General features: G+C 50.2%; 1 protein-coding gene across 2 annotated transcripts in view; it reads right to left on the bottom strand.

Annotated features, from left to right (window-relative positions):
* The window catches only part of RAB20 (RAB20, member RAS oncogene family), a 27,163-nt gene extending 6,625 nt beyond the window's left edge, over positions 1 to 20,538 (bottom strand). Inside the window, exon 1 of one of the 2 annotated variants that reach the window (XM_027115845.1) lies at positions 20,109 to 20,538. In XM_027115845.1, the coding sequence (XP_026971646.1) occupies positions 20,109 to 20,280 (172 nt within the window). In that variant the 5' untranslated portion in view covers positions 20,281 to 20,538. Of the gene's footprint in view, positions 1 to 18,089; positions 20,043 to 20,108 lie in introns of those variants that run through there. The other variant, XM_027115844.1, reaches the window with a different exon arrangement.
* Between the last annotated feature and the right edge of the window lie 421 nt (positions 20,539 to 20,959).

The following is a 20,959-nucleotide window of genomic DNA, read 5'->3' as shown; positions in this document are numbered from 1 at the left end:
TCTCTCTCTCTCTCTCTCTCTCTCTCCCCCTCTGTCCCTCTCTCTCTCCCTCTGTCCCTCTCTCTCTCTCTCTCCCTCTGTCTCTCTCTCTTTCTCCCTCTCTCTGTCTCTCTGTCTCTCTGTCTCTCTCTCTCTCTCTCTCTGTCTCTCTCTCTCCCTCTGTCCCTCTCTCTCTCTCTCCCCCCCCCCTCTCTCTGTCTCTCTGTCTCTCTCTCTCTCCACCTCTCTCTCTCTCTCTCCCTCTGTCCCTCTGTCTCTCTCCCCCTCTCTCTCTCTCCCTCTCTCTCTCTCTCTCTCTCCCCTTCTCTCCCCAACCCAGGTCCCTTAGCACCAATTCCAAAGCTGCAGCTCTAGGAGTTTTGGCAGTCTCCTTTACTTCGTGGTCCAATTCTGGGGATGCCAGGGCACCGGGCTAACCCTGCACCAGCCCTGAGGCGGCAATAAGAAAAATCACAAGTTGTTTCCAGTTTAACCAGCACAGTGGAGGGTCAGGCTGCCAGGCTTGGCATACGTGGCCCCTGCCGTACAGCCTGCCATGGCATTGGAGACAGGGGTCGGAGAGAGGGGCCCAGCCTCCTTCACCTCCAGGAAGCGGCCTGGGCTTCCTGGCCGTGGGTGGACCGCAGGGCTTCAGGACGGGTGGACGTGGGACTGCCCAGGAGCTCTGGCCTGTCTGTGACGCAAATCAAGGAGTGACTGTCTCACTTGGGTGGATCCTCGTTGTTGCATATTACAGAATTTCCTTCTATTTTTCAAGCTGAATGATATTCCATTGTATGCATATACCACGTTTTCTTATCTATTCATCTGTCAAAGGACATGTAAGTTGCTTCCATTCGTGAATAAAGCCGCAAGGAACTTGGAGGTGCTGACAAGTCAGTCGCAGGACAAACACTGCACGACTCCACTTCTAGGAAGCATTTAAAATAGTCAGATTCACGCAACAGGGAAGACATATGGGAACATATGTTTATGTATGACTGATTCACTTTGTTATAAAGCAGAAACTAACACACCATTGTAAAGCAATTATACCCCAATAAAGATGTTAAAAAAAAAAAAAAAATAGTCAGATTCATGGAACCGAACAGCAGAATGGTGGCTGCCAGGGTCTGTGGGGAGGGGACACGGGGAGTCACTTAGCCACGGGCATGAAGTTTCACCAGCACGATGCAAAACTTATGGAGATGAGCTGTGCAAACGCAACCCGGTAGCTGAGGTCAGCCACAGTGTAACGTGCACTTAACAACATGTAAGAGGGTAGCTTAAGGGTTCTTACCACAATAAAATAAAATTAACAAACAAGAAATGACACGTTAAGCTTGGTGTCGCCAACACAGTTCAGGGGTGGGCGTGAGTTATCCTGATGGTTAAGGAGAAACACAGAATCTGTTAACAATACCACCAGCATCCGATCAGACACATCCTAGAACGAACTCCTGATATGCAACAAAACTGGCTGGACGTGGATGGGCGAGTCCAGGGCAGCTGGAGAGGGAGGCCAGCTGGCCACAGCGGACGGGGTCCCGGGGGAGGACCTAACAGGTTTGCCGGAACCCCAAGTCAGGTCTTCAGAATCACAGATCAAGAAAGGCACTGTCCATTCGCCCAGAGAGCCGATTCCATTCTCTACATGTGGAGTGGGAACCCAGGATACCAATGGGGTGGTCTGCTACAGGGGATGAGAGATTAATCTCCATCATCCCTTCCCGGCCCAGGTACAGGAAACACTGGACTCATGGCCGGAAGGAAGCTGGCTCGGCGTGACAACCGTCAACAAGTCCTCGGCGTTCAGCAAACTCACGCTGTCTCCCCAGTAACCACACCAAGTGGGCCTTCCCCTGCCCACATTTCACAGAGGGAGAAACCAAGGCACAGAAAGCACAGGATGTGGCCCACAGAAGCAGGAAGGTGGAGCCCAGAGCCAGGACACGGTACCGGAGACCAGGCCGTCTGAGGTCTAACCGCCTACAAAGAGCCCGACTCCCAGACAGACTGTCTGCATTAACCCTCACCGTGTGCCCTGGGGGCAGGTCCTTAACTCCCTGGGCCTCTGCTTCCCATCACCCAAATGTGGACAGTACCCACCCAAAGGGGCTTGTGAAAACGGAATTAATTTACTCCATGGGCTGGAGCTGTGCCTGGCGTGTGTGAAGCCCTCCGTGAGTGCTGGTTAATTAAACCGTGACTCAGATTCCTCCCAAACTTCAGGGTCGGCTCCACCATCCCAGGGCCACCCCCGTCTGAGCTCTTCATCAGCACATGTACTGTCCCCCGGGGCCCGCTGGTCACCTTTGCTGCTGACCGATCTCCTACACCTTCCGTATGTGTATGAGGCTTGCCTTCCGAGGACGACCTTCTCCCCATTTCTCGGGGACACTCTGTCATGTGGCTGCCACCCACTGTGTAACTGGAACTGAAAACCAGCCCAGGGCAGGAGGACAGAGGTCAGTGGCCACAATCACCCCAACCTGCTGCTAGACAATGAAGATCAAATGCCTGATTGCTTTCTCTTCGATGCTCCAGCGTCCTCTGGCCAGATGACCACCCCGAGCGTCGCGTCCTTTTGGCTTAAATAGTTTTAAATAACCCAATGGGTGGTACGGCCGCCAGAAACCATGTTACAACACTGGCTGCACATTTTAAACAGGGGAGGGGGCAGCTTTTAAAAAATAGTGACGCTCGGACCCCCTACCCCAGAGCACAGGAGCTAGGATCCGTCAGGGCAGGGGTGTGGGTATCCAATCCCTTTAAAAGTACCCCCGGAGAATGTGACGTGCAGCCGCTAAGCAGAAGTGGGAGGTAAGAGGCAGTCATTCAGGGTGAGAATCAAAACGACCCTTATTCCTTATTCCTCATCAAGCAGACAGAACAGAACCGGGAGCGGATCCTGATTTCCTGGTAGAGGGAGGTCTACCAGGAAATCTAAGTGCAGACAGTGAAAGAAAGAGGAACTTTAAAAACGCCCACAGAAATATCGATGTGGCAACATGAAGATAAAAAAACCCAGATCCACAGAACCAGAGAGGGGAGCAATTAAAACTCCAGGGCGACCTCAGAGATGGGCCCCAGCACAGCCCGGAGAAACTCAGCCCAGAATGAGCAGTGACACCCTTCCCTTCTGAGAGATGCTTAAAACATGAAACAAAATCCTTTTCTAAAGCTTCCAAGTTCCACCCGCAGCATTATAAATAATACTACCTGAAGGATGACTTTAGTTCCATTGTGTTCAGTGTGACGCGATTTGACTACAGGGTACAGTCACAGGGAAGATCTGGAACGTTCCCTCTGCGTGTATGTGTCTCTACACTGATAGCGAATCTGGTGAGAGAACAGCCGTGGAAACAGCTGCCCCCCAGGAACGTTCGCAAAGAACAGATGCTTAGAGCTCTTTTCATGCAGTCAGAAGATGGGTCCACGTGTCTTCCCAGGGTGATAAAAGGGGTCGGCTGTGTGGAGCCACCGCTGGGCACAGCTGCCTCCACCTGTGTGTGCAAACTGAGGGGGCAACAGGGCACGGACACTTCATCTGAGAACCCACCCCCCACGCAGAGGCTCCGGGAAACGAGGGGGTGATCCACCACCGACCGTCGTGCCGTGCGTGACGCTTAATTTTACGTGTCAGCGTGGCCAGGCCGTGGTGCCCGGCTCTGTGGTCCGATGCAAGTCTAAATGTTGCCAGGAAGGTATTTTTTTTTAAGTGTGATTAACATCGGCAATCACTGACTTCGCAAAGCAGATCACCTACCATAATGTCGGTGGGCCTCGTCCAATCAGTTGAAGGGCTTTAAGAACAAAGACTGAGACTTCCTGGAGAAGAAGGAACAATGTCCACATGGAGGAACCTCGTCAAGCAGACAGAACAGAACCGGGAGCTATTCTGGCTCTTAGAGCGAGTGCACTGCATGTGCTTAACTCTCCCAAGAGCTAACCCATCTACAGCACTCACTACGTCCGAGCCCTTTACACGCATGGCCGTTTACTCCCTCCCATCCCCTGGCGGGGACTGTGGCCTCATTTCCACCCCCAGGCCTAAAGCAAACGCTGACAGAGGAGCACAAAGGCCAGGGGCACACAGGCAGCGAATGGCAGAGGCGGGTCCTGAACCCCGGCCACCGGGTCCAGGGTCCAGGGTCCAGGGGCTGCACTGTCAGATCAAGTCCTGCTCCGAGAAGGGTTAGCGGGACAAAACTGGGCTCGAAAAAGAATGGCAGTATTTCAAAGTCTAGAATAAGTAACAATGGGATGCTTTCTGCAATAGCTCTCTCATCAGAAATTGAGCGAATCCCAAAAGGCAAGAGAAGCACCAACAGCGAAAGCAGGAGTCCTCCGGTAGAAGCACGTCCCACAGGGTGTGGACGCCCTGCAGGGATTCTTCTCAGATGGTGACAGCAACGCCGAGACTAGACAGGGCTGGAGGCTGCCCCGCACTTTCCCATCTACGAGAGCTTAAAGCTTGGCCTCAGCGCCCGGGCGGACTCACCCGGGGAGCAGACCCTTCCCACTGCCCTGCCTGAGGCTCACCTACAGGAACCTCACGAAAATGCCACGCAGGCAGAGACTGATCCAACAGCCACCAGCTGGAGATGAAAGTCGAGAAGTTGAAAAGGAAAAAAATCCTACCCCACCATATTACTGGGGTATCTTTTCTGCCAGAAGGAAGACCTAAAACCTCAACACAGATTAATGAATGACACCGTCAAAGGCGGTGATGAGATAACACTTTAAAGATAAACTATTATTTTAAATCCAATAATCCAACTTAGTTGCTTGCATTTATAGGTCCTTTAGTTTTGTTCTTAACCGTCTGTGACCATTAAAAGGCATTCTAAACATAGCCGTGCTTCCTGACACAGAGGCCAATGATTATTCTTTGAGTCTAGGAAGCCCACGGGCTTACACTAGTAATGAAATGAAAAACAGCTTTTCCATTTCATCTGACTACCAGATCAATCAGCAACTATTTAACGAAGGTCATCCTGACCCACGCCTGTAAAATGAGACTTTCTTCCTTCTATAAGTAAAGGAACCCAAACCCCAAATGATTTCCAACTAAAGAAATGGCAACACACGGGGAAGAGGAAAAGTGTTTCAGAAAAACGGATTTCTTTTCGCATTTCAATACATATACAATGACATTTACCCAAATCAGCATACGTGTCACCTCTGCTGTTTCTGTTTCGCAATTTGAAGGCTGAACAAAAACCAAGAATACATCATATGCCGTACGAACCCCCCAAATACTTACCTGCACATGAGTTAATCCCTTGCCTGTGACTCACTGACGGGGCTTCATGAAATAATTCTCAAGGTCATATAATTATAACTGGAATTTAATTCTCAAATTGCTTCACTCTTTTCAGACATGGATTTACTAAAAATAATTCAATAACAAGACCAAATAATTCAAATAAAGGGACCTTCTTTAACACTCTAGTATTAAGAAAAAAGGCAAATCCAAAGAAAATACACTTATGTAACAGATTTAACTTTAAAAAACAAAAACTCTCACGTACCAGGATATTAAATCCAAGATCCTTTACCTTCAACAGATACTCTGCTGTCCTGTGAGAATTACTTTTTAAAATGAGATTATCAGGGGCTTCCCTGGTGGCGCAGTGGTTGAGAATCTGCCTGCTAATGCAGGGGACATGGGTTCGAGCACTGATCTGGGAGGATCCCACATGCCGCGGAGCAACTAGGCCCGTGAGCCACAGCTACTGAGCCTGCGCGTCTGGAGCCTGTGCTCCGCAACAAGAGAGGCCGCGACAGTGAGAGGCCCGCGCACCGCGATGAAGAGTGGCCCCCGCTCGCCGCAACTGGAGAAAGCCCTCGCGCAGAAACGAAGACCCAACACAGCCAAAAATAAATAAATAAACAAATGTGGGGTTAAAAAAAAAAAGAGACTATCAAAGAAAAAGTCAATTATTTGCGAAATTCTCTACTTATTAAAGCAGGAAACTAAGATCATTTCAGATCTTTTGAAGCAAGTTTTAACTTGTTTCAAAGACAAGACTGAACTGCAAATACCATGTTAAGAAAACTCTTTAACTCTATAAAGGGTTTTCTCAAGATATTAAGTTATCTAGAATGGGTTCTTATCTGGAGTACCCCACTCAGTCAATACCCCAGTTATTTCTAACAGAATGTGTCTGTCTTCTTCTCCATAATATAAAGTCTTCTGAGAAATACACAGCAGAGAACAAATGTTTTCCTGTTACAATCACCTCCCTTATCCGAGGTTTCACTTTCCGAGGTTTCACTTTCCGAGGTTTCAGATGACACTTGGTTAACCACAGTCCAAAAATATTAAATGGAAAATTTCAGAAATAAGCAATTCGTGTTTTGAATTGTGTGCTGTTTCACTACAGGGTATTGTTATAATTGTTCTACTTTATTTTTAGTTATTGTTGTTCATCTCTTACTGTGCCTAATTTATAAGTTAAACTTTATCATATGTATGTACGTATAAGAAAAATATAACATGTATAGGGCTTGGTACCATCCACAGTTTCAGGCATCCACTGGGGGTCTCGGAACGCGTCCCCCAAGGATAAGCGGGGAGCGCTGTAATTCTAACCCAAGGGAAGTATATGAAACCTTTTCTGAACAGTCCTACGGAAACAAAGGATTTTACGTATGTTTACAATGTCTAGGTACCTCTTGCTTAACAGATTGGGTGTGTTCTAATAAAATTCCCTAGAAAGTACATTTTCCATAGACACACATTGCAAAATCAGAAACACCTTCTAGGGATGATTGGCTACCTAGATCTAACTGTATCAATTTAACAGTGCAAAAACCCTTTCAAATCAATCATATCAAAGTATTCTGTTTGAACTTAGTTTACCATATTTAAATATAATGATATTATGCTATACATAAAAGTAAACATTTTAAATAATTCCCCAGAATAGACAAATTCACAGAGATAGAAAGCAAAAAAGGGGTTACCAGGGGCTGGAGGGAGGGGGATGGGTTTTGTGTTTAATGGGGTTGGAGCTTCAGCTGGAAGATGAAAACGTTCTGGAGATGATGGTGGTGACAGTTGAACATGCTTAATACCAGCAAGCTGTACACTTAAAAATGAGTAAAACGCTGTGTTATGTGTATTTTACCACAGAAAAATCCCCTATGGTTAAAAATAGACAGACGATAGAGAGGTAGAAGGAAGATGATGGACAGATGAGTGACAGGTAGAAAGATGATGGACAGATGGTAGAACTGCATGTAAAGACAGCGCCAGCGAGCGCCAGTGGCCTGACCCTTGCCCTTCTGGAAACTCACAGCTCATCTGCCCACGGCTGCAGCAAGCCCAGGCTCATGACCTGGACCTTGAATCACCTAGCGATGCGGTTAAAATGCAGGTTCTCATTGGGAAGGTCTGGGCGGGGCCTGGATTCTGCGGCTGCCGCCCTGGGGCTCCCACGAGGAGCAGTGGCAGGGGGACGGTGACCATGGAGCAGTCCCGGGAGGCTCTCATCACCCCAAGACGCGTGCAGCAGTAACATGGCCAACCCTGCAGCCCAGCCCTGCGTGTGCCACGTCTGCACGTCCCCCTCTGCCGCCCTCTCCCGGGTCCTCGGCGCCCGGGGAACAGCTACAGACAGAGCAGCTGCTCAACCGGGGAAGCTGAAAGGCGACACTGCCAGGGCCCGCGGTCACACAGTAACTAACCAGAGTTAATCAGACTGGAAATCACTTAGGTTCGGAATGTGCTTTTGCAATTGCTATAGAAAAGGGGCCCGGCTAAGTGAACAGTAGGTCAACAGGCTTTGAAGAGTGGGAGCAACGTATCCTCACACAGCCCAGGGGTTGTTGAAAACAAGCCACACACGGCACCGTGATGTGAGGCCACACCACTCACGGCCACCCCGGAAGCAAGAGCCTCACAGGAGGGCTCCCGTCACGACAGAAACTCAGAAAGTGTTAAAAACGTCCTCCATTCACATGGACTTGTCCTTTTTCGGGACAAGCGGCCAGGCAGAAAGGAAGAACTGCTGTCCCCTGGCTCCCTGGGATGGCATCCTCACCAGTTTCCTTCAATCAGCTGAATCCCGTTCCTCTAACCGAGTCAGCTCGTGCTCCCTTCAGGTCGGCACAGAGCCCACCCTGGCTGCAGTGTCACTCCGAGCGCCACGCAGAGTGTCAAGCTAGATGGGTGCGCACACACGCACACACAGACATGTACAACACATACACACATGCACGTGTATACCTACATGCACACACATGCACATGTACAACACATTCAGACACACACGTATACCTACGTGCACACACGCACACACATATACCTACAGTACACACATGCACACAAGCACATGCACACCTAATGCACCTCGTCCTCCCCACCATTAGTGGCACAACTGTACGGATCTCGAAGCAGAGGCCCAGAGCAGCCACACAGCTGCTCAAGGACCCGCAGGACGTAAGCAGCTCATAACCCCGACAGCGGCAGGAATACCTCGGGTAAGGCAACGCCAGGCGATGAGCTTTAATGGCGGTGGAGGGCCTCTGAATTCTGTTAGGACAAGAACGAGATCTGGGCAAGCATTGTTTAAGCAATTCCACCCTGACACGTGTTAAAAGACGATTTTCAAGAAAGGGCAAAATCATAACTCTCCCACAGATGCAAAAAATAAACACATGTTAAAGACCTTGGTGATCTCATCTAATGAGGGAGCCCGACCGATGTCACCAGCAGCTCAGAGACGTCAAGAGGGCACAGGTGTCCACGGGCCACAGATGCAGGAGCCCTGGGTTCACGGAGGAAAACAGGAACACGCAGAGAGCAGCCCAGGAATGATCAAGTCTTGTGCAAATGGAGGCGAACTGCTTTCTCCACAAAGAAGAGTGACCACCACACACCCTCAACTCTAACCCAGTCCCTAATAATGCCCTCCAGTCACCCACACACAGCAGGGGCACCTACACACCACAGGCCTGAGGCCGCCTTCCTCCGCCAGGCCTGTTCTCCAAGACAGAAGGGCTTTTTTTTTTTTTTTTAATTTATTAGTTTTGGCTGCGTTGGGTCTTCGTTGCTGCACGCAGGCTTTCTCTAGTTGCGGTGAGCAGGGGCTACTCTTCATTGCGGTGCGCGGGCTTCTCATCGCCGTGGCTTCTCTTGTTGTGGAGCACGGGCTTTAGGCGTGTGGGCTTCAGTAGTTGTGATGCATGGGCTCAGCAGTTGTGGCGCACGGCCTTAGCTGCTCCGCTGCATGTGGGATCTTCCCGGACCAGGGCTTGAACCCGTGTCCCCTGCATTGGCAGGTGGATTCTTAACCCACTGTGCCACCAGGAAGCCCCCAGAAATGCTTCTGATGCCTGGGTTCAGGCATTTGTGGAAATACAAGTGGCCCTTCAACAATGGGGAACCAAATAAATATCATGAACCCAGGAAAAAAGCGAGGTCCCGGCCCCGCACCCTCTTTCAAATAGCAGATGAGAAATCACAGACAAACCGGAAATCAAAACTTCTAACGTAGGCCACTGAAATCAAAAGTTGTAAATGTAAATGCTAGTCACTGGCCGTCTAATAACATCCATCCTCCGTCACGGGCCCAGCGCGTGCTCACGAGGGCATGGGGGGGCGAGGGCAGTAGGCCTCATTCTCCTCTTGTCAGTGCCCGCTGCGCTGTTTCACTTGTTCTGCTCTGTCTGGGTGCTACCCAGGCGTGAGGGAGCCAGTCTGCATCTCACCCTGGTCTCCGTGGATGGCGTTCCAGGGCAGCGTGTCGGGGGAGCATTCTGCCCGCAGAGGGCACTGAAGTTAAGTGCCTGGGCACCCACGCAGTGGTGGGAAGAGTGGAAAGGAACCCACTAACTGCGATGAGAAGCCGACCTCAATCCGGGCTCCCCAGCATTCAGCATGACCTGAGCCTTAGCTTCCTGGCTTGCGAAAGGGAGGTGATAAAAATACCAAGCCCACAGGGCTTCCCTGGTGGCGCAGCGGTAGAGGCGCAGCCTGCCGATGCAGGGGACACGGGTTCGTGCCCCGGTCCGGGAACATCCCACATGCCGCGGAGCAGCTGGGCCCGTGAGCCATGGCCGCTGCGCCTGCGCGTCCGGAGCCTGTGCTCCACAACGGTGAGAGGCCCGCGTACCGCAAAAAAAAAAAAAAAAAAAATACCAACCCCACAAAGTAGTTGTAGGAAATAAGAGATACGGTCCCCAAAGCACTCAGCATGGTGTCTGGCACCGCTGAAGCCAAGGTAATCCCTGCTATTCACACAGGCAGGAGCCCCAGGAAGGAAGGGCCGTGAGTCAGCAACCTGGACGGCCTCGGAAAACACTTCGCAAGCCAGCTTTCCTCAGGACACCACCCTGATTTCTGAGAAGACTGTAGCAGGGGAGGATTTTAAAGCACAGGGGCCCCTAAAATGAAAAGAAGCGTCCATGATAGAGGGACAGGCCGCATGAAATAAGGTGTAAACAGTGTGAAGACTGGTTAAGGAGTCACAGGTCCCTAGCTCCAGCCCCTTTTCTGCACCAACTGGTCCTCGGACGTTGGACAAATAACTTCCCGCGGCTGTCTCTTCATCTGAAAGAGGAAGAGGCTGAAAAAGTGGATCTTTAAATCCTGCTCTAGTTTTACAGGATTACACCAGACTCTGCGTGCCCCTGCGACGTGGGTACCTGCAATGGATATGCCAAGTTTACTGACACCTGCTGTGCTCGGAAATGAAGACCCTCCAGAGCTGAAGGATGCTCCTGCAATGGTCCGACTGGTCTCATCTTTGCTGCGAGCAAACCCAGAGAGGTCAACACTGAGTTCCACTTTGCTCATAGATCCAAGGCTATTTGAGCCAAAAGAATGGGAAACTGAGCAGTGGGCAGCTAAGCTATTTCAGAGACCTGAGACCAGCCCACAGAGGCCGGGCCAGCGTGAGGGAAGCCACCAGTTCACACCCACTTCCTCCTGGTCCAAAGAACAGATCAACCAGTGTTTATGAAACACTTTGCAGGAGATACACGCACAGCTTGGCCTTTTCTTGGAATAGAAATACTAGTGTGAGGTTGGGTTCGCTTGGGCTGGGCAGGAAGGCAGATCTCAGAGAAGAGCTGGTTTTGAAGGCTGGGTGAAAACAAGGGGATAAGTGGCCGAGGCAGCTGTCACCAGCCTCCACGCGTGAACCTCTTTCCAAAGGACTCTGCTGATGAGACAGAGGGAGCCATTAAACTTGTCTGTTTTATGGCCAAGGCTGAAAGCTTATAATCTGGGTCTTTTCTTCCCAGTGCCTCTCTCCAAGCGCCCTGCCTTTCCAGCAACACTTCTGTGACGCTGGCAGAGAAATCAACGAAATTTTCATGGCCTAATTGCCCACATGTGGGTGCATCAAGTCAGCTAAGAAAAACAAGAAACAGACCGTTCTCTTCATACGTATTTAAGAGCTAACTAACTAGTTCACGACACAGAATACCTCCCAAGTCGGTACATGGAAATGTAAGTATCTCAACAAATGGAAGCTAAAACAAACACTGCCTTTTTAACCAGTGGTGTTGGGTCAGCTTGGTGTTCAACATACACTGACTATAAAACCCAGACGTCTACCTCCTAGGTGGTTTACCCGAGAGGTGAAAATTGACGTTCATACAAAAACCTCTATGTGAAAGCTTACAGTGACTACTCGTAATCACTCAAAACTGAAACAACCCAAATATCCTTCAACTGGTGGATGGATAACTGGCGATGGTATGTCCATACAGCGGAACGTTACTAACAATTAACAGGACTGAACAGCACAGGTGGATCTCAAATGCATTAAGCCAAAGAAGTTAGACTCAAGATGCTCCATCCTGTATGCTCCTAGAAAAGACAACTATAGGGGCTTCCCCGGTGGTCTGGCGGGTAAGACTCGGCGCTCCCAACGCAGGGGGCCTGCATTCGATCCCTGGTCAGGGAACAGGACCCCACACGCATGCCGCAACGAAGAAGCCCGAATGCTGCAACTAAGACCCGGAGCAGCCAAAATAAATCAAATAAATCATAAATAAATAAATATTTTAAAAAGAAAAGAAAAGACAACTATAGGGACAGGAAACAGATCCATGTTACCAGGGGCTGGGGTAAGTAGAGAAGGTGACTCAGAGAGACCAGGGATTTGTTTTAAATGATGGAAATAGTTTGTATTTGGGTTGTGCTTGTGTTACACAACTGTGTATGTTTGTCAAAACTCCTATAACTAAAAAATCGGGGTGAACTTTACTGCTTATGTGCAAACATTCAATAAACCTTACTTAAAACAAACCAAGATAATCTACCAACACCCAAAAATTATTATATAGGCAAAACTTGTGGATTTTTAAGCTACAAAGCCAAAAGCTTTTAAAATTCATGTGGGAAGGAAAACTCCAAGGTTTACCTCGATAGCACATTAAACGTGAAATTGCACGTTAAATCGCCTTATACTGTCATTTAAAGAAGAGAACAGGTGAGAAGTTCTGAGTCAAGGTTGTGGCATGTATAACAGAAGCACGTCTTTCCAGAATCATTTTTTGGAACTGAAGATGAACAAGAATTATAAATCAATAGTCCTTATACCCAGACATAACTATCATTCAAAACATACGTGCACACCCTATGTTCATAGCAGCACTATTCACAATAGCCAAGACGTGGAAACAACCTAAATGTCCATCAACAGATGAATGGATGAAGAAGATGTAGTACATATATACAATGGAATATGACTCAACCATCAAAAAGAATGAAATAACGCCATTTGCAGCAGTATGGATGGATCTAGAGATCATCCTACGAAGCAAAGTAAGTCAGAAAGAGAAAGACAAATACCATATGATATCACTTATATGTGGAATCTAAAATATGATACAAATCAACATATCTACAAAACAGAAACAGACTCACAGACGCAGAGAACAGACTTGTGGTTGCCAAGGGGGAGGAGGGGTGGGGAGGGAAGGATTGGGAGTTTGGGATTAGCAGAGGCAAAACTATTATAAGTAGGATGGATAAGCAACAAGGTCTCTATAGCGCATGGAACTATATTCAGTATTCTGTGACAAACCATAATGGAAAAGAATATGAAAAACGTATATATGTGTGTGTAACTGAGTCACTTTGCTATACAGAAGAAACTAACACAACTCTGTAAATCAACTATACTTCTACAAAAAATTTTTTTAAATAAATCAATAGTCTTCATCTTTGTTTTCAGCACTTGGAAAGTACTGTGCCACTTCCTTCTGGCCGCCATGGCTTCTGATGAGTTATCTGCCGTCATTATAATCTTTTTTCCTCCTTTGACCGCTTTCAAGATGTTTTCCTTGTCTTTAGTTTTTGGAGTTTGGGTTTCTTTGGGTTTATCCTGTTTGTGATGCTCTTGGATTCGGGAATCCTCAGGTTTATGTGTGTTGCCAGATTTGGACAGTTTTCAGGCATTATTCCTGCTATTCCTTTTCAGCCCCACCCTCTCTCCTCTCCTTCCAAGACCCCAATGACACGATGTTAGATCTTTTATCCACAGGTCCCTGCGGCTCTGTTCATTTTCATTCTGTTTTCTCTCCGTATTTCAGATCGGATGAGCTGATGGTTCTATCTTCCAGTTCCTGGCTTCCTTCCTCTCTCTCCTCCATTCCCTCACTGAGTCCATCCACCAAGTCTTTTATTTGGGTTGTATTATTTCAGCTCAGAAATTTCCACGAGGTCTTCTTTTGATCTATTTTTCTGAGCCTCTCTATTTTTTCTCATTGGTTTAGTGCGACGGTTACTGCTCACGGAAGCTTTCTTGCGATGGCGGCTTTGAAGCCTTGGTCGGATAACGCTGCCATCTCTGCCATCTTGGTGCTGGTATCTATTCATTGCCTTTTTGGATTCAGTTTGAGATCTTCCTGGTTCTTGTACGATGAGTGATTTCTGATTGAAACCTGGACATTTTCACACTGCGTTATGAGACTCTGGGTCTTACTTAAACCTTGCATTTTGGCTGGTTCCCTCTGACATCAACTCGGCATGAGCTGAGGGGCCGGGCACGCACTGCCTCTCTTCTGGAAAACGCCCAAGTTTCCCACGTAGCCTCCCGTGGCCCCATGAATTGGGCAGGGTGGGGGCAGCTTGTTACCACCTGCCGGACATGAGAGCCCACCACCCTAGCAGGCCTTCTCCAACACCCCCTAGTGGGGGAGTTGGGGTGCCTCATTACCACCAGGCAGGGGGGAAGCCCTCGTTCCTGCAAGGCCTTCTGGGTGGGTGTGGGTCCAGTGTTTCCTGTGTGTTGGCTAGAGTACGGCAGTTAGTGTCTAAAAGGCTTCTGTCTTACTGTGCTACCTCTCTCCTGGTCCTCGGGTGAGAGAGTAGCCTTTTTTGTCTTGTTTTGTCCGTAGCCTTTGGCATTTCTAAATTTCTGGTTTCTTGAGCTCCAAGTCTGGGATACATGAGGCAAAAAGGAAACCCAGGGAGCTCACCACGAGGTCACCCTTTGGATCCCGAGGTCCCTGGGCAGTCTGCCCTCTTCTCTCCATCTTTCAGAGTCTTCTTATGCTTGTTTTATATATAATACCCCCAAGTTTTTAGCTGTAATTAGTGGGAAGAGGAGGGGAAAGTACTTCTGCTCCAGCTGCCCAGAAACAGGAGTCCCAGTGTGTTATTCTCCATCTCTAAACAGACTCGTAATGTATCAAAGTCAAAAGAGACAGGAGTCTCTGAAGAGTTGTTCCAAGGGCACATATAATTGACATCAGGAACCAGTATTTCCTCACCAGGCATACACCGGCCTATTTTTGGCTGCATTATAGGGCCCATGACAATGACATTTTTACACTGACTTTATCATTCAGAGTCAATACATCATTAAGACCATAAAACTGCAAACTTCGGCCGCTCCAAATTGTTCCCATTGCTTTCAACGACTTCATCCAGCAAAACTTAGCTTAAAAAGAAAATACTGCAGAGTAAAATGCTAGTCTGTGGAGAACGTAAAAATGAATACAACCCAAATGCTTCCCTCCAAGAGCTTGTAAGTCAGAGCAAAGACGAACCGGTAACAAAACAGATAAAAGGCAGAACACAGTAAGGCACACCAGGTCACGTGGTAGTACAGTCCGGAGCAAGCAGGAAGCTGGCGCTACCGTGACTGCTTCACAAAGTATGTGACCTTGGAAGATGGGACAAAATTCAAGTTGGGGATCGCTAGGAGAGGGGACGTCCCGGAGAGAGAGATGCCACAAGCAAAGGTGAAAACAGAGGCGGACAGGGCACGTGTGACAAATTCCAAATAGCACCTCTGGCTCAGCCCTGAGGCACCTGACTCCATAACAGGAGGACAAGAGGAAAGGGGCCGCGAGAGTCTGTCATCACAGTGATGAAGCCCTCATTCTAAGAATAAAAACTCCTTTAAACTCATGTATGTACACACGTGTACGTGTGTGTAAAATTTCTTTTTCACAAAGAGGGAAGTTCTGTGAAGTCTCAGCCAGGTGAGAGGGGTTCAATTAGGAATCATCAAGTTTCGATTTCTCCTGCGAACTTAAAGACGACGAAGCGTGGAATTATCGCCCAGAGACATTAACATGATCCAGCTATTAGTTCACAAATGTGGTGGACCTCAATTGGTTAAAGTCTCCCGAATCACACCACACTAGTGAGCCTGAAATACCTCCCCCCACCCACCCCCAGAATTCCCAGCACCTCCTCCAGGGAGACTCCGGGCGGACCTCCCAGCACGTGCAGCTGCGCCCTGGCAGCCTTCGTCCTCTGAGATCTCTCCGTACAATGGCTCTCTGTCCACCCTGCTGAGCCCAGACAGTAGATTTTCTTCCACCTACCCTAATACCCACATTCATATTCAGGTCACTGTTTCTGCTCAAGAAAGCAAAGGAATTCTACAAATGACGCCTTGACCCCAGAGGACGCCCATTCAAAATCTTCAGTAGTGCTAAAGATGTGACCCACCCACAAAGAGGTGGGCCTCCCACAAAGACATGGACCACCCACAAAGATGTGGACCACCCACAAAGATGCGGACCACGACAGAGACACTGACCCACCTACCAAGACATGGACCACCCACAAAGATGTGGACTACCCACAAAGATGTGGACCACCACAGAGACACTGACACACCTACCAAGACATGGACCACCCACAAAGATGTGGAACACCCACAAAGATGTGGACCACCCACAAAGATACTGACCCACCTACCAAGACTTGGACCACCCACAAAGATATGGACCACCTACAAAGATGTGGACCACCTACAAAGACACTGACCCACCTACCAAGACGTGGACTACCCACAAAGATATGGACCACCCACAAAGATATGGACCACCTACAAAGATGTGGACCACCTACAAAGACACTGACCCACCTACCAAGACGTGGACTACCCACAAAGATATGGACCACCCACAAAGATGTGGACCACCTACAACACAGGCTTTGCAGGCTTAGCTTCCAGATCCCAAACCTAATCTAAGATTTATTTCCAAGAACAGTTTTTCAGTAGGAGCCCAGGCTAATCTTAATCCAGGCCCCACCCTCCCCCAATCTAGCTCTGAGTGGACACCCAGGAGAAATCTGAGAGCTGCGTGTCAGAGTCTAACTGAACCAGGGGTCTCCTCAATCCCTAAATGCTAAACTCTTCGGGGAGTTTCTAAAACTACAGAAAGACTTTTAGAAAAGTACTTTCCTTTTTATGTGACCTAAACCAGGAGTCAGCAAACTATTTCTGCAAAGGGCCAGGGTGAATGTTTTTGTCTTTCTGTGCTCTATGGTCTCTGCTGCAGCCACTCAGCTCTGCTGCTGTAAAACACTGGGTGGGCGGGGCGCCAATAACACTACGTAGGGCAACGGTGAGGTCCAGGTCAGCCCCCAGATCTGCAGAAAGGGGAGGTCATCCGCTAGATGCCCCGTGTCACACCAATCCTGCTTGTCGGGATTAGGACCTCAAAACCCACTCAGCAGCTGCACTAATAAATTAAGAGAGCTAAAAGCCGAGTCCTCCACCACTGGCTCCGTGCACACGTTGCACGGGCTGCCCACCCATTTCTGTGCCAGTCTCGCAAGGCTAAACACGCAGCCCTCGCAGGCCGGTCCAAAGCGTCAAGGATCAGCAACTCTGCGTCCCCTGGCAAAGACGGCTCTTCTCCAGGCGGGTCCACAATGCTGCCGCCTCTTCCAACCTGAACGAACCCCACTTCCGACACAGCATCCCCACCATCCCCCGGATCTAGAAGCGGGGCAGGGGGCTGCGGCTTCCACGCAGAGCAGAAGGAGCGTGACCAGGGCTCGTGGTCCTCAGATGGACAGTCCATGTCTTCTGGCATCTTCACTCACGCCCCACCCCACGCCCCACAGATGCTCCCCCAGGACAGCACAGCCGTTCACAGGATGCAGGCTCTCGGTCCTGCACAGGAGGCCCAGACCTCCTAGCTAACTTCACGGCGTGAGCAATTACATTCCCCTCCCACAGAAACCACGATTTCACGACCCGGAACTGCAGCATCCTCTCCTGAGTTGCACTAAAGTTGTTCAAGGGAAAGATCTTAAATCAAGTGCTCTGAATCTCACCTCTCTTGGAGCCACTAAGTCTGTGGTCATTGGTTACGACAGCAGTAGGAAACTAAAACTGATACTGGGAGGGGGATGCTGCTGTAATGAATGCAGAAATGGCTTTGGAATTGGGCAACGCGCAGAGCCTGGGAGAATTCGAGAAACTTGGTGGAACCAGCTCCAGCCCCATCTACTGTCGCACTCCCTTGGAAGCAGTCCTGTGCCAGCTGACTAAGAGAACTACCTAAGAGCCCAGCAAATCTCTCCGCGCTCTGGCTCACGTACCGCTCCGCCGGCAGGCTTCGGGCAGCAGCTGTCATTTTTCTTATTCAACACCCTCCCACCCCACCCACGCCACGTGACCAAGAGCGGCGATCAAAACCGTGCATCCTCTAGCTGGTCCCCGTCCTTCTGCCCCAGCTACAAAAATTAAAACGAACGCAACTTAGAAGACAATGTGGAATATAAAGGAAGTTTAAGGGCAAGGCAAAAGGAGAAAAAAGAGAGAATCGCCTAAAAGTTAAACTTTTGCATTTCCAACAAGGATTACCTAAAAGGCAAAGATTCATACCTGCCTTTTCCCTCCAAGCTGCACATAACCCCACCGTCCTTGGGGAGCCAGGCACAGAGGTGGCCTGTGTCACTGCTGCCTCTGAGCCTCGGTCACCCTGAATGTGTGTACACAGGAGGTGAGCAATGTGAAGAAGGGGCCTGGGGCCCCCAGTGCCCACACTCAGGGTTCCGGGAAGAAGGCGGCAGCCCGCGCAGCCAGGAAGTGAGTCGCGGCCCCCGGGAGCCCAACAAGATACCGAGGACATCTCATCAGCCTTATTACAAAATTCTCTGGCAGTCGAGAATTCAGCTGCACCACGTCCTTGGCACCGAAGAAGAAAGTGGTTGATCGAAATTACACTGCTCCTTCATACCTTGGATGCCAAGACGCCTGCTGACACCAACAGTCAGCTCCTGTTCCAGAAACACCACGCCACGTGGTAAAGGTCAGCTTCCAACAGCAGCCACCAGAGGCCTCTGGGTTTGGGTCTCCCAGCTCCAACCCTGCATCACCCTCTTATAAACCAAGGACAGCAGTGAGGCCCAACCAGTCAACCAAAGGAGCCTCAGGACCAGCCTTGTACCAAACAGGCAGACGCATCGTGTTAACGTGGTCTGATTTCTACAGCCCTCGTTCCACCGCTACCAAATGCTTAGTGCCAGAGAGTCCGCTTAGGTAACGGATCTTAGAGGAACTTCACTCACTCTGAAGCCTGGAGGTGGAGAACAGAGCAGGGAAGGTACACTTGTACCTCGGAGAGGCTGTTTTCAGAGCATGTTTTCAAATAAATTAGTCAAGATGTTAACAGCCATAACAACAAAAAAAGACAGCAGCAGAGAAAGCAGGAGGGAGAGAGGAGGGGTAGACGTCCGAGAGCGGCCTTCATGAATTCAGTTTTAAAAACAAGGTGAGTTATAATCCTGTCTATTCAGCTGACTGGTGCACCCAAGTTGGCAATTTTAAAATTCTGGACCAGACCTTCCAGAATACATATCACTTCTTAAAGTGCAGACATTTAGGGAATTCCCTGGCAGTCCAGTGGTTAGGACTCTGTGCTTTCACCACCATGGGCCCAGGTTCGATCCCTGGTCAGGGAACTAAGATCCTGCAAGCCGCATGGCACAAGGTAAAATAAAACAAAACAAAACAAATAAAAAACTTACGTGCAGACATTTAAAAAGCCAGACCTTAAAGTTTCAGGCTTTCAAAAAGTCATGCTCATTGCAAACGGGCCATACTATTTACAGTTTATTTACTTGCGGTACCTTATTCGTTTTCATGGGGAAGGAAATATATTCTATTGTAACACTCTAACGTCAGTGTAATTATTAACAAACTGAAAGCTTGAATCAAGACCCTCTGATATACTGTACTTTTGAAAAAACACAAATATACTACACGCACCAAAAATAATTATTACCTATCTTAAAAATGCTTCTACAGACAATCACTTCAAAACCCCATAACACACATGAGCCTAGATCACGCGGCTGATAAGTGGAAAATGCAGACATGCCTGGCACTGAGGGAGGAGAACTGAGTTCTGCTTCCTACTTTCCTGCCTAAACCCTCAGGGAGTTCAGAGCCTCTGTTTTCTCTTTTGTAAGGACAGGTAATTTATACTAGCTCTGCTCACCCCTCAGCAAGGCTGTTGTGGATAGCAGCTGAGATCCTGTCGGTGGGAGCACTTAAATGCCTCTGGTTGCCACTAGCTGGCTGGGCTGGGTGCTCTGGTACGCAAGTCACCAGCACACTCTCTGGAGCCCAGGGTGTTCTCCTGGACTGTCGCTAAGATGCACCCAGTGGCTGAACAGTTTCCCAACCAGCAAAGGAGTCAAGTAAGAGGGGCCAAGGGTGGTCCCACACTGTGACTAGGGGCCTGATCCCGGAGATGCAGACACCTGCGGAGCAAGGGCCGGATCCTGTGTGGGGTAGGACGTGCCTACCCTGGGGGACCCTGCCCTGGGAGACCCCGGCCCTGAGGGACCCCTGCCCTGGGGGACGCTTCTCTCCAGCTGGAAGCCCCTCACCCCTCACCTGCAGTGTCCCAGATGGAGATGTTGTAGGAGCGCCACTGCTTCAGGTAGAAGGCACCGCCCACCGTGCTGACCGTGTCCGGGAAGCGCCGCTCCATGTACCTCTGCAGCAGCGACGTCTTGCCCACGTTCATGTCCCCCAAAAGTACGATCTTCCCGTCGGGCTTCCTCATCTTCCGGCAGGAGGCACCCCTCCCTTTTTCCCGCGCCCTCCGGCCGGTGCGCCCGGAGTGCGGCTAGAGCAGCCGGACGCGCCGAGGCTGCTCAGACCCGGGACTCGTGGAGACTCGGACTCGCGGGAACCCCGAACTTGTACCCTCTCCCCCGGACGCCTGGGAATGCGGAAGAGGAAGCGCGTCTCCGCGCTGGGCTGGAGCCTGGGACCCAGACCGACGGCCACCTCGGGCGCCCAGGCCGCGGCGGTCGGCACCAGGTCCAGGGCGCCCCGGCCCCGCCCCCAGCCCCGCCCCCCAGACGCCCGGCGCCCCGGGCCTCGCCTCGGGCCCCGCCCCCCACGTCCCGCCCGCGCCGCGCGCCGCGCGCCGCGCGCCGCACCTGGACCCCGCCCGCGCAGGTGGACCTGGCTCCTGGGCGGACCCGGGACCTTTCCCCGGGGCGGGCGGTGCTTTCCGCCGCGAAGCGATCGGAAGACTCAGGCAGGTAGGAGCGCCAAGTCGGGCACCAGGTCGGGGCGGCTGGCGGATGGAGAGCGGCGTCCGAGGAGGCGGGTTGGGGGTGGACGCAGCGCAGGGACGCGGGCCCGGGCCTGCTGACCTCAGAGTCCCGCGGGGGATACGCTCCAGCCCGGCCCCCCAGGCTCTCCTCCTCCGTGGGTGCAAGTGTGGCCCCGGG

This window comes from Aethalodelphis obliquidens, unplaced genomic scaffold, assembly GCF_003676395.1.
Source record: "Aethalodelphis obliquidens isolate GAN/ISIS:26980383/991018 unplaced genomic scaffold, ASM367639v1 scaffold15, whole genome shotgun sequence".
Taxonomy (NCBI): domain Eukaryota; kingdom Metazoa; phylum Chordata; class Mammalia; order Artiodactyla; family Delphinidae; genus Aethalodelphis; species Aethalodelphis obliquidens.
This window is presented reverse-complemented; position numbering and strand designations above follow the sequence as displayed.